Source organism: Oryctolagus cuniculus, chromosome 13 (assembly GCF_051225735.1).
Source record: "Oryctolagus cuniculus isolate XC-2025 breed Fujian yellow rabbit chromosome 13, ASM5122573v1, whole genome shotgun sequence".
NCBI lineage: Eukaryota > Metazoa > Chordata > Mammalia > Lagomorpha > Leporidae > Oryctolagus > Oryctolagus cuniculus.
In genome coordinates, this window is record NC_142879.1 from 94,707,246 (window position 1) to 94,720,507 (window position 13,262).

Here is a 13,262-nt window from a genome sequence, read left to right on the forward strand (position 1 = left end):
AAAATGAGATCTCTTACACATGAGAGTGAAATGTACCCCCAAACTAACAGCTCACATTGTGAAACCAACATGCAGCAAACCCCCAACACAAGGAAAAGTCCGGCTCAGCAGTCGAATCTCAAATCCCAACACGAGGGACTCCTTGCAGTTGAGACAGGGGTCACAGCATCTGACTCAAGTGTTTTAGGGGAATTAAAATTGGAGAGTCAGAACGCAGGTCTGTGCAAGCTCAGGGCTACAGGAGCAGGACAGGGAACAGATGTTCTCCCCAAATCGGATTTCATTTAATAGCTGTGATCTCACAGTACCGACTCAAACTGAGAACCACTGCTCTGAACAACAACAAAAAAAAACAAAAACCACAGGTCCAGCTGTTTCTCTATGACATGATTCTTAGCAACCGCAAGAAGAGACAGGCGTGAATGGCCAATATATGCAGATCCGTGCCACCTATCTGACATCACCTTAACAATCAGCAAGCTTTCACTTGCTTAGAATGCTGCCCCAACTGGCAATTCTGGAGTCTTTTCAAAGTCCTGATTAAAACATTGCTTTCAGCCGGCGCCACGCCTCACTAGCTAATCCTCCACCTTGCGGCGCCAGCACACCGGGTTCTAGTCCTGGTCAGGGCGCCGGATTCTGTCCCAGTTGCCCCTCTTCCAGGCCAGCTCTCTGCTGTGGCCCGGGAGTGCAGTGGAGGATGGCCCAAGTGCTTGGGCCCTGCACCCGCATGGGAGACCAGGAGAAGTACCTGGCTCCTGCCATCGGATCAGCGCGGTACGCCGGCCGCAGCGCGCCGGCCGCAGCGGCTATTGGAGGGTGAACCAACGGCAAAAGGAAGACCTTTCTCTCTGTCTCTCTCTCACTATCCACTCTGCCTGTCAAAAAAAAAAAAAAAAAAATTGTTTCCCCTCCCGCCCCGAAACCACCGGTGATCCACGCCAACAGAATGAGAATTACCTCCGAGAGCTTGACGCACATCTGTTCCTCCCAACCTTCTTCTGGCGGGGACTCCGGAAGGAACACCCAGTCTGCACCACAGGCCAAGGCACTCACCAGGGCCAAGTACCTGCATCGAAAAAGCAGCAGCATCAACACACGGAAGAGGAATCTCCCACAAGGTCACTCGGGGGCACCCAAGCTCAGTGACAAACTTGGGCAGAATACCACTGGACTATTGCTCCTCTGTGAATTCTCCGTGGGAGCAACTGCAAGGTGGGGTCGCGGGCGCCCGAGGAGGTGACACGCAAGCAAGGGTCCTTAGCACCTGAACGGCGTCTTGCAGATACGTACCCACAGTGCCTTCCCATCACCTCCAGAACGAAGGTCCTCTGGTGGCTGAAGAATAAAGGAACTTCCGTTACCACCGCTGGGAACGGCATGAGAAACACAGACAACAGTGCTGTCACAGTCGCGCGAGACAGAAAGCCTGCTTCGTGATTTTGACAGATACCTAAGCTTTCCCTCAAACGGCCCACTTTCTACACAAGTAAACACCCCACAGCAGGCTGCAGCAGCAACTGCACTTTCTAGTGATGCATTTGCTAGTATCTGTCTGCTTGTGCCCCTAACACGTATGCCTAGGACCCTTTTCCAGGCTCTTGCCAACAGAACGACCTTGGGCCAAGTCAGCTACTTCTGGCAAGTACCGGGAGCTGGATATAAACCAGGTACACACGTGAGTCTTGAGTGTTACAAACTCAGCTCAGTGAGTGCCCAGGGACTACCGTCTTTCTGTGCAACAGAGAAATCTGACTGCTCCAACGGATTCTTCCAACTCAGAAGACAGGACGTGGTTTTCCAGTCACCCTGGAGTCCAAACCATGGGCTGAGACAGTGCAGCGAGGCAGCGCTGTGGACGGGACAGACACACGGGAAGGACTCAGGGGGCCCTATGCTCCGGGGACTTGTCCCAGTGCTCCAAGTCTCAATCCCCTCTGCTGTCAAATGAGAGACACTTGCCCTGTGTGTTATTTCACATGGTTTTCATGCAAAATGCCTCAGACACGCTCGGGTGCCTTATTAAGGGTGCTTAGTGAAGGTCTCTCCTGAGTCCGTATCACCTGGGATGCAATGGTGTTGCTCCAGCCGCATATCTGTAGAGCTGCAGACTGGACACCTAGTGGGACAGCAATGCTGACCCCAATCTCCAATGAGTAGTGTGGCAGAACTCACAATAATTTTACTCTTGCTATTCATTCTTCCAGCAGACCTTTCAACAGGACTTCAGATAACTATTATATTTTGCCCCTTCTCTTTTCTAATTCTTCTCCCATAAATACATTCTTCCTTTACAACCAGGAAAAGAAGAAAAGCAACATTTGAAAATTAAAAACAGGCCGGCGCCGCGGCTCACTAGGCTAATCCTCCGCCTTGCGGCGCCGGCACACCGGGTTCTAGTCCCGGTCGGGGCGCCAGATTCTGTCCCGGTTGCTCCTCTTCCAGGCCAGCTCTCTGCTATGGCCAGGGAGTGCAGTGGAGGATGGCCCAAGTGCTTGGGCCCTGCACCCGCATGGGAGACCAGGAGAAGTACCTGGCTCCTGCCATCGGATCAGCGTGGTGCGCTGGCTGCAGCACACTGGCCACAGTGGCCATTGGAGGGTGAACCAACGGCAAAAGGAAGACCTTTCTCTCTGTCTCTCTCTCTCACTGTCCACTCTGCCTGCCAAAAAAAAAAAAAAAAGAAAAAAAGAAAATTAAAAATGATACTTTCATATCATATCATTGTATTGTTGGAAAGGTATCTATGAAATTCCTGAAATCTGTTCTCTAAATACCAACAAATAAAAAATGTAAAAAAAAATAATTTAAAAATGGACAGTAGAATAGTTTTCTTGTACTGGTTTGTAATCCCCAGGTTACAAGCCTTGTACCAGGACCTCCACTTGTAGAACACCCTAGAGCCAGCCGCAAAGGCTAGAACCTAAGTGGACTCTGCCCTGCTGGTGTCCCCAAGTCCTTTTACCTCTGGGCCGTGGTCATGATGGCATCGATGACTTCGATGATTCTGTGCAGCGCCGAGTCCGTGCCAATGGTCATGTCCGTGCCGCAGAAGTCATTGTCGATGGAGCCCACCATACCCACAACGTTGAGGTAAGCATACTTCTGCACAGCCTCGTTATCAATCTTGCCTACATTGGGAACAAACAGCCTGTTTCATAACTGACAGCAACGGTGAGTTCTATGGATCTGAGATGGAATGTGAGATGGAATGGCCCATGGGTAGAGAAATCAGTTATTCTAAACTTCTTTTTTTTTTATTATTTGACAGGTAGAGTCACAGAGAGAGAAAGAGAGAGAAAGGTCTTCCTTCCGTTGGTTCACCCCCCGAAATGGCCACTACAACCAGCGTTGCGCTGATCTAAAGCCAGCAGCCAGGTACCTCCTCCTGGTCTCCCATGTGGGTGCAGGGGCCCAGGCACTTGGGCCATCCTCCACTGCCCTCCTGGGCCACAGCAGAGAGCTGGCCTGGAAGAGGAGCAGCCAGGACTAGAATCTGGCGCCCATATGGGATGCTGGTGCCGCAGGCAGAGGATTAACCAAGTGAGCCACGGCGCCGGCCCCTCATTTTCTCAGAACTGTTAGGCAACCTGAGTCTGTGTACTTTCGGAAAGAAAAGACAGACAAAGGTCTAAGTTATTTCCTAAAATGGGAGCTGTCACTTGGCACTTAGAAAGATCACTAAATTATAAAAATCAGACAGGAAAGGACCCATATGTTGTACTTGGTGAAAGGAAAAAAAAAAAACATCTTAGTTTTACTTTGCAATGGCTTCAGACAATGACATGGCCCTGAAGAAGAACATGGGACAATTTCAGAATGAAGTGCTTAAGTATCCGACATCATGTTCCTATTGATTTTGTACAGACCCACAAGGAGACTGCTGAGACTATTCTAGGGGTGGGGAACCTGTTTTTCTGCCAAGGTCCATTCAGATATTTATCACATCATCTGTGTGCCATACGAAATAATCAACTTAAAAATGAGTCTGCTATATAGGTGTACTGAATTTCAAGTACTGCCTGTGGTTGCCTTGGCCGGGCCAGACCAGATGATTTTGTGAGCCTTGTACAGCCTGCGGGCTGGACATTCCCGACCCCTTGACTATACCCTCAGGGCAGGAGGCCCTGGGCTAGGCCACTGCACATAAATGAAACTAGAGCAGTCAAAAGTGGCAGGGCAGGCTGAGGCCTGGACTCATGGCCACTGTTCCTCTTCCATGCCGAGTGGCCTGTATCAGAACAGAACGAGGTGGACAAGACACTCTGCAGGCCCCTAAAGTTTCCAATCTGACAGCTGGTCTCCATCCTCTAAACGGACTTTAACAAACCTTGCAGACAAGTGCTCTCTCTCAAGTCTATGTCTGCCATAAAGCTATATTATTTTGGACAGTATGCATTTGCTGGTCAGCTTTTAAATCACATCAGAATTCTTGGGGATGGCACTGTGGGATAGCAGGTAAAGCTGCCACCTGCAGTGCCAGCATCCAACAGAGGTGCTGGGTCAAATCCCAGCTGTTCTACTTCCGATCCAGCTCTGTGCTATGGTCTGGGAAAGCAGTAGAAGATGGCCCAAGTGCTTGGGCCCCTGCACCTGTGTGGGAGACCTGGATGAAGCTCCTGGCTCCTGGCTTTGGATCGGCTCAGCTCTGGCCGTTGCAGTCATCTGGGGAGTGAACAAACAGATGGAAGACCTCTCTCTGTTTCTCTCTCTGCCTCTCTGTAACTCTGACTTTCAAATAAATAAATCAGTCTTCAAAAAAATTACATCAGAATTCTCTAACAACAACCTTAAGAGATGAAAACTACAGTGTAACTAGTATAGGGTTCTCAGACACTCTCACTAAACAGTGTCAAAGCAATAAGGAATGATATCATGGGAGATCATGGTCACCTAAATTAAAATCTTGGAACAGCTAAAGTTTTTTTTTTTTTATTTTTTAAGATTTAGTTATTTGAAAGATAGAATTACAGAGACGCAGAGGCAGAGAGAGAGAGAGAGAGAGAGAGGTCTCCCATCTGCCGATTCACTCCCCAAAAGGCCACAATGGCCAGAGCTGGGTCAATCCAAAGCCAGGAGCCTCTTCCGGGTCTCATGGGCGCAGGAGCCCAAGCACTTGGGCCATTTTCTACTGCTTCCCATGCCACAGCAGAGAGCTGGATCAGAAGTGGAGCAACCAGGACTCAAACCAGAGCCCAAGTGGGATGCTGGCGCCCCAGATGGAGGCTTAGTCTGCCATAGCGCTGGCCCCAACAGCTGAAGTTTAAAGAGTCCCCAGTGCACTGAAGGGATGTCGCACTGGCTCAATGTGCTGCTGCTTGCCCCCAAGGACGGGTGGTTATCTGCTCTACCTGCACACATGTGTGGCTTCCTCGATGGTCCTGCAATCCTCACCAGTAAAACGTGGCTAAAGAAAATCACCTATCTCAGACGGCCCCTGCAAAGATCCCATACAACTGTCAATGCAGAAGTTCAACCAGTGGCTCATACATAGTGATGCTAAATTATCACTCTTAAGTGTCATTTCTGTAAGATCTGCCCCCAGCAACAACTACTCCTACTTCAGTGACCCTTAACAGGCAAATGTGTGGGTTCCAGAGCTTTGCAGCAGGCCAGGGAAGACCAACAGGGCACAGGAAACCCCGAGAACGGCCCCGAGCGGAAGCAGACACGCACCATCCTGGGCCAGCTCCTCCAACAAGCCACTCCACTCCATCCGGAAGATGTTGGCCCCTGTGAGACTCCCATCGCCACCAATGACACACAGGTTCGTGATGCCCCGGTGGATCAAGTTACAGGCAGCTTTGAGGCGGCCCTCGCGAGTCCGAAAGGCTTTGCAGCGCGCGCTGCCGATGATCGTCCCACCCTGGAAGACACACAAAAGCAGGTTCAAGCGCAGAAGGCCAGGTCATCAGCATGTGTTCAGGCTGACATAAAAACACAGGACTTTCAAATTCAAGCCTTCCTCACTTTCCTCGCTGAAGTCAGTTGACCAGAAAAGCTTGCGATTTTCCCATTAGTCCCACACTAGACTTCCATGGACCAAGAAACACATGCCCATGTCCAGGAGTGGCCAAGTAGGGTGCAGATAAAGACAAAGGACGGCTATCCATGAAACAGGCAGAGTGCAAAAGAGCCGGTGAGGCCTGAGCAGCCATCCAGCGGGCCTGTGCCAAAGTTGTCCCGACACCAGATGCGCTTGGCGGGTGCCTATGGAGACAATGCCAGCATCATCAGCCCCAGCGAGAGAATAGCAGGTCTGCAGACCTCAGCTGCCCAAAGCGCCCCTTCTGAGAACAGATCTTACCCCTTGTTCAAGCAAAAAGAATAGGAAGCTGTGAACGAAGGGAGCTCATTTTTTTGTACTACGCATCCCCCACCCCTTTTAAAGGATAAATCTTCAGAAAACTTAAACCTGGTCACCCAGGGCCGGTGCCATGGCATAGTAGGTGGAGCCTCCGCCTACATCACCAGTACCCCATATGGGCACCAGTTCATGTCCAGCTCTCTGCTACTGGCCTGGGAGGGCAGTTAAGGATGGCCAAAGTGCTTGGGCCACTGCACTCACGTGGGGAACCCAGAGGAAGCTCCTGGCTCCTGGCTTTGGGTCAGCTGACCTCCAGCCATTGCAGACATTCGGGGAGTGAACCAGCAGCTGGAAGACCTTTCTCTCTGGTCTCTCCCTCTCTCTGTCTATAACTCTGCCTCTCAAATGAATGACTAAATCTTAAAAAGAAATAAAATCCAATCACCCAAACTTCCTGGACAGCTAACTCATGATTTTTCATACTCAATTTTTCAAAAACTAAAGACTGCAAAGGGTATTTAGAAAATTCAAGAATCTGGCAGTTGCCGTGGCTCACGAGGCTAATCATCTGCCTGCGGCGCTGGCACCCAGGGTTCTAGTCCTGGTTGGGGCACCGGATTCTGTCCTGGTTGCTCCTTTTCCTGTCCAGCTCTCTGCTGTGGCCCAGGGAGTGCAGTGGAGCATGCCCAAGTCCTTGGGCCCTGCACTTGCATGGGAGACCAGGAGGAAACACCTGGCTCCTGGCTTCAGATCAGCGCAGTGCGCCAGCCATGGCAGCAGCCACTTGGGGGGAGGGGTGCAGTGAACCAAAGGAAAAAGGAAGACCTTTCTCTCTGTCTCTCACTGTCTAACTCTGCCTGTCAAAAAAAAAAAAAAAGAAAGAAAGAAAAGAAAGAAAGAAAATTCAAGATTCCATTAAATAAATCATGAATATACTTATAAAACTTTAATTTGTACTCTCGCCCTCAGACAAACTCAGTTCATAAAGCCTGATGCTTGTGCAAGGTGCTGCGCTCGGGGCTGGTGAGAGACCTCCGTCCGGACAGAGAATAACAGAAGCCCCTTGAATTAAAATCATACTTGGACTTACATCATACTAAGTGTCTAGACATTCCAAGAGTGCACGTGCACAACTCATTTTGATTTACAAAGTCTTATTTCAAACCAGAAAAATTCATGTTTTTGCATGAAAATTATCACCGTGGATTTGTTCAAGTCATTACAAAAAAGTTACCATACCCAGAAACCTGAAATTAATATCCATAGCACAGCAATCTTATGTTAGTGTTCCTCGATTGTTTCTTCATTTAAACAGTTGGAACCACAAGTGTTTTGCATTTTGGGGTATTTGCACATACATAAGATATCTTAGGGAAAGGTACCAAGTCCCAACACAAAATTAATTTGTTTCACATACGCCTTATACACATAGCCTGAAGGTAATTTTATACTTTTTTCAATAAAATATGGATGCAATATAATTTTCTTTGTAAAACATTAACAAATCAATTTCCTTTTTTTAAGATTCATTTTACTTATCTGAAAGACAGTTACAGAGACACAGACAGACAGAGAGAGAGAGCTTCCATCTGCTGTTTCACTCCCCGAATGGCTGCAATGACCAGAGCTGGGCTGATCCAAAGCCAGGAGCCAGGAGCTTCTTCCAGGTGTCCCAAATGGGTGCAGGGGACCAAGAACTTGGGCCATCCTCTGCTGCTTTTCCAGGGCATTAGCAGGGAGCTGGATCAGAAGTGGAGCAGCCAGCACACAAACTGGCACCCATGAGATGCCAGTATCACAAGAGGTGGCTTTACCTGCTGCTAATGCCAGCTCCCAACTTTTTTTTTTTTTTTTTTTTTCAAGAGAGACAGCAAGACCAAGGTCCTAAGAGTTCCACAGCCCCCTCCCAAACTGTGTGCATCAGCCAGGGCTGGCCCAGGCAGAAGCCAGGAGCTCAGAAACCCGTCTAGATCCTCTAGTGCTTCCAACTACTTGAGCTTCTGCCCCCCAGGATGAACATCAGCAGGAAGCTAGAACTGGAAGCAGGGAGGGATCTCAAACCCAGGCTGCAGGTAGCCCTGGCAGCAGCTCAACCACAAATCAGACAGTACGTTTACAGTAGTGCACACGAACCATTTCCCACTTGTGATTTCGTGTCAATGCTCACAGAGTTTCAGATTATGCAGCACTTCAGATTTTGGCGTAAGGATGCCCAACCTGGATCCGGTAGGTGTGACTCGGACATAGTTACGACGTGGCATCACTAAAACCGCAGACCCGGGTGGGAGTTTAGAGCCGGGATAAGCTTGTTCTCTGGACTTTGATTTGGCAGGGAGTACAGGAGGTTCACGTGATCTGTTACAGCTGGGAGCAGCATCAGCAACCCAGAAATACCAACACCACAGATGATGATGGACAGAGCCACAGGAGTGAAACCATGAAAAGCTAAGTTGCCAAGGAGGAGGCACCGCTCACAAACTCATATACACACACACACACACACACACACACACACACTCTCTCTCTCTCCCTCCAGCAATCCATGTATTTCCGGTATTCCTATCTCAATCATAAGTGTAGAAGAGAAACGCTCCTCTGACTGCCAACGTTGTCCTGCGAATACTGCCCGATTTAATTACTGTGGTTGTCAAAGTTGTCTTCAGTCTCTTCCTAAGCACAGCAGTGTCAAGGACGTACCAAGTGCAGACACAGAGTCTGCGGCCAGCACTGAGAAAGAACACTAGCATCTTCAGAGTGACTGTACCCATTTGGTTTTCTATTAGAAAGTACTCCAAATGAGCCATAGCTTAAACTATATGTTTTAAAAGATCAAACCACGGGGCCGGTGCTGTGGCACAGAAGTTTAAGCTTCCACCTGCAGTGCCAGCATCCCAGAAGAGCACTGGTTTGAGTCCTGGCTGCTCTACTTCTGACCCAGCTCCCTGCTAATGCACCTGGGATGCAGAGGAAGAGGGACCAAGTCCTTGGGCCCCCACACCCACATGGGAGACCCAGAAGAACCTGTTGTCTCCTGGCTTCAAACTGGCCCAGCCCAGGCCATTGAGGCCACTTGAAGAGTGAACCAGCAGATAGAAGATCTCTCTCTCTCTCTCTCCCTCTCTCTCTCTCTCCCTCTTTCCCTCCCTCCTTCTCTTTTCTGTATTTCTGCCTTTCAAATAAATAAACCTTAAAAAAAATAAAGCTGAACCACAAGGGCCTCACACGAAGTCCACTCTTTCCAGCTAATCTGCTTTGCTCACCTGTTTCAGATCCTTCACTAAGCTAAAGTGTCAATAGAAATGATTAGGCATACCAATTCTTGGCTAGCTGTCCTTTCAATTCAAAGCAAGCAACTGTTCTGCATGCCCGGAGTGGCAATTACTTCATTTCTGTGCACACCAAGGCAATGAGCCCTGTCTCATTCAGACCAACACGGGGATGCAGTGTTCCCATTAAACCCATAGCCCTCGAAGGCTGCCAGATGGAAGCTTTCCCAGGCTTTGTTAAGCCTAACTCCAAGGCATGTGCAAAAACCCAACAGGCATGGAGATTTGCCACTACACACACAGCTGCAACAAGCCAAAGTGGCCCCAACATCACTGTGCTCTAAATAGACAAAATCTTGCTGAAAGTACCAGGATGAACCCTGGCTATCGTACAGAACTTTAAATTTTTTTTTTTTCATTTGATAAGCAGAGAGACAGAGAGTGACAGACAGTGAGAGATCTCTCATATACCAGTTCACTCCCTGAAGGCCTGCAATGGCTGGAACTGGGCCAAGGCCAAAGCCAGGCGCTCAATCCCCATCTCCCACATGGCTGGCAAGGACCCAAGCACTTGAGCCATTACGGCTGCCTTCCAGGGTTTGCATTAGCAGGATGCTGGAATCGGGTGGGAGCCAGAGGCAGTCATTAAACCCAGGCACTCTGACATGAGACTTGAACATCTCAACAGCCAAACCAACTGCCTGCCCCAACGTAAAATTTTTATTGCAAGGACACGTCCCTTGTCTACATAATGCAGAGCTTTTAATTTTTTAATGTAATTAAAGATGTTCTCTTCCCAAGTAAGCAGGTAAAAACAACACCAGTCAGTGCGTCAGTATGTTCAGTGTCACAGAAGCACAAGAACAAAAAGTTTCAAACTCAAAGTGTTCCTTAGTGAAAGAAACAAACAGCAGCATAGGAACCTACCACTTGTAGAATGCTTGAGACACTCTCCCAGTTGGCTTCTACAATATTAGAACCTCCATCCACCATGCCTTGGTAACCCTGGATGGAAAAAAATGAAAATCTTGTTTGAAAGGGGTTGAAAGCTGCTGTGATGGAAATCAATATATTAATCATATAAAGAAGAAACACAAATGACAAGGAATCCTAGTTCCTTAAGCGTCCAGCGGTTAGAAGATAGCACAAAACACAAGGGCTGAATGGAAGTATTACATTGTAGGAAAACCATCCAGATTTCACTTCTCATTTAAGAGTATTCGGTCTACTGCCTAATGATTCCTGAGATTGAAAATGGACATATTTATGCTACATTTACAACTTCACATACACTCAAGTACAAACTGTTGTCAATCACACAGCATACATGAAGGCATTTGGTCAGGGTCTCCTTATTTCCCAGGGCAATCCAGGTTACCTTAGATATGCATTAAATGTACATTCAGCACAGCTGAGTAATAATTGCATCTGCCTTACCCTCCAATCAGTAACAACTGATTTTTTGCCTAACAGACAAGAGTAACTACCCCTCAATTCTAAATGTAACTCACTTTTTCCTACAGAATATGAAAGATCAAGAAATGCAAAAAAAAATATTATCACTTGCATCTTTATATACACATGTCACTAGCCAAAGCTTTTAATTTATCAAATAATAATGTTTAAACATTTAGAAAAGCTTGCTCATTACAGATTCTTGTTGTGAACTCCTAACCACTACCTCACGATGGAAAAGAAAAAAAAATAATTTTTTTTTTTGGACAGGCAGAGTGGACAGTGAGAGAGAGAGACAGAGAGAAAGGTCTTCCTTTGCCGTGGGTTCACCCTCCAATGGCCGCCGCGGGCGGCGCGCTGTGGCCGGCCCACCGTGCTGATCCGATGGCAGGAGCCAGGTATCTGGTCTCCCATGGGGTGTAGGGCCCAAGCACTTGGGCCATCCTCCACTGCACTCCCGGGCCACAGCAGAGAGCTGGCCTGGAAGAGGGGTAACAGGGACAGAATCCGGCGCCCCGACCAGGACTAGAACCCAGTGTGCCGGCACCGCAAGGTGGAGGATTAGCCTAGTGAGCCGTGGCGCCGGCCAGCTAATGTGCTTCTGAGCTAGCTTCCTGCTAATGCATCCTGGGAGGCAGCAGATAATGGCTCAAGGTCATGGGTCCCCCTCACTCACGTGGGGCATCTAGATGGAAGTCTGCCTCCAGGAGTCAGCTGTCCAAGTCCTCGGCCCAGCCATTTAGGGAATGGAACAGCAGACAGATCTCTGTGCGTGTATGTGTGTATGCATCTGTCTGTTTCTCCCACTCTGTCACCCTGCCTTTCAAGGAAACAAATCTTTTTAAGAAATATAAAAAAAAAAAAAAAAGACTTCATTAGAATTGGACTCCAGGCTCTCACTTTATTGTATACATGTGCTAAGTTGCTAGGAAATGACTCATTCTTTAATTTGCAGAGTCATTAAGCTGATGTAACATTTGAAAAACTACCAAATGCAGTGTTAAGGGGTCTTTTACAACAAGGACAATGTTCCAAAACTAGAAAGAGTAATGTTACCCAAATGTACTATAATGTATAATTTCAAATGAGTTTTTTGTCTACTGAAGTCTCTCCTAGGAAGACTGTCTTAATATAACCAAAGCACTCAACATTTTCCTTTTGGAATTTGCCTTCTGAGCCAGTTTTATGACTCACGCAAGAAAAGCAAACCATAAAACCATTACAACTAAGCTTAGATTTTGACTAAAGTAGCAGTGTGTCTTCTAGTCCCTGACTCAGAAGATGAACCTAAGAGACCTTTAGCTGGCTGCATCCGAGCCATCCACTAGTAGAATGTTTTAGATCAAGTCGTTTGATCCCATCTCAGAACATACCATGAGCTCTGATGCCACTTTAACTTCTTGTTGCAAATTGCTCTGGAACAATGTCAAAATAAACATACACATCCTCTTAATTGCTCCTCGGGATATAGTGCTAAATCAGGCCACCTCACAATGTTCACGGGAAAGTGGAATTTAAAAAGTAAGTTTAAGGCCGGCACCGCGGCTCATTAGGATAATCCTCCACCTTGCGGCGCCGGCACACCGGGTTCTAGTCCCGGTCAGGGCGCCGGATTCTGTCCCGGTTGCCCCTCTTCCAGGCCAGCTCTCTGCTGTGGCCTGGGAGTGCAGTGGAGGATGGCCCAAGTACTTGGGCCCTGCACCCCATGGGAGACCAGGATAAGTACCTGGCTCCTGCCATCGTAGCAGCACAGTGCGCCGGCTGCCACCGTGGCCATTGGAGGGTGAACCAACGGCAAAGGAAGACCTTTCTCTCTGTCTCTCTCACTGTCCACTCTGCCTGTCAAAAAATAAAAAATAAATAAAAATAAATAAATAAAAATAAAAAGTTTATTGGGGCCAGCGTTGTGATGCAGTAGGTAAAAGCCCCTGCCTGGAAGCCAATATCCCATGTGGGCATCATTTCTGATCCAGCTCCCTGCTACCGGGCCTGAGAAAGCAGCGGAGGGTGGCCCAAGTGCCTGGGCCCCCGCATCCACATGGGAGACCTGGAAGCAGCTCTGGGCTCCTGGCTTGGGCCTGGCCCAGCCCTGGTGGTTGTGGCCATTTGGGAAGTGAATCAGTGGATGGAAGATCTTTCCCTCTTGCTCTGCTCCTCCTCTCTCAGTAACTCTGCCTTTCAAAAAAAAAAAAAGAAATCTAAAAAAAAAAGTTTATTTTAGTGCCAATAATTTT

The 13,262-nt window shown here is 48.2% G+C and overlaps 1 protein-coding gene across 5 annotated transcripts in view; it reads right to left on the reverse strand.

The window, feature by feature from the left end:
• Positions 1–13,262, reverse strand: part of PFKP (phosphofructokinase, platelet) — a 68,920-nt gene that overhangs the window by 31,854 nt on the left and 23,804 nt on the right. For all 5 annotated transcript variants that reach the window (XM_008274007.5, XM_051832425.3, XM_089311239.1 and 2 more), the window contains 5 exon segments: positions 10,501–10,578; positions 5,677–5,866; positions 2,966–3,131; positions 1,294–1,338; positions 961–1,069 (listed from right to left, as the gene is read on the reverse strand). In XM_008274007.5, coding sequence (XP_008272229.1) covers positions 961–1,069; positions 1,294–1,338; positions 2,966–3,131; positions 5,677–5,866; positions 10,501–10,578 — 588 coding nt within the window.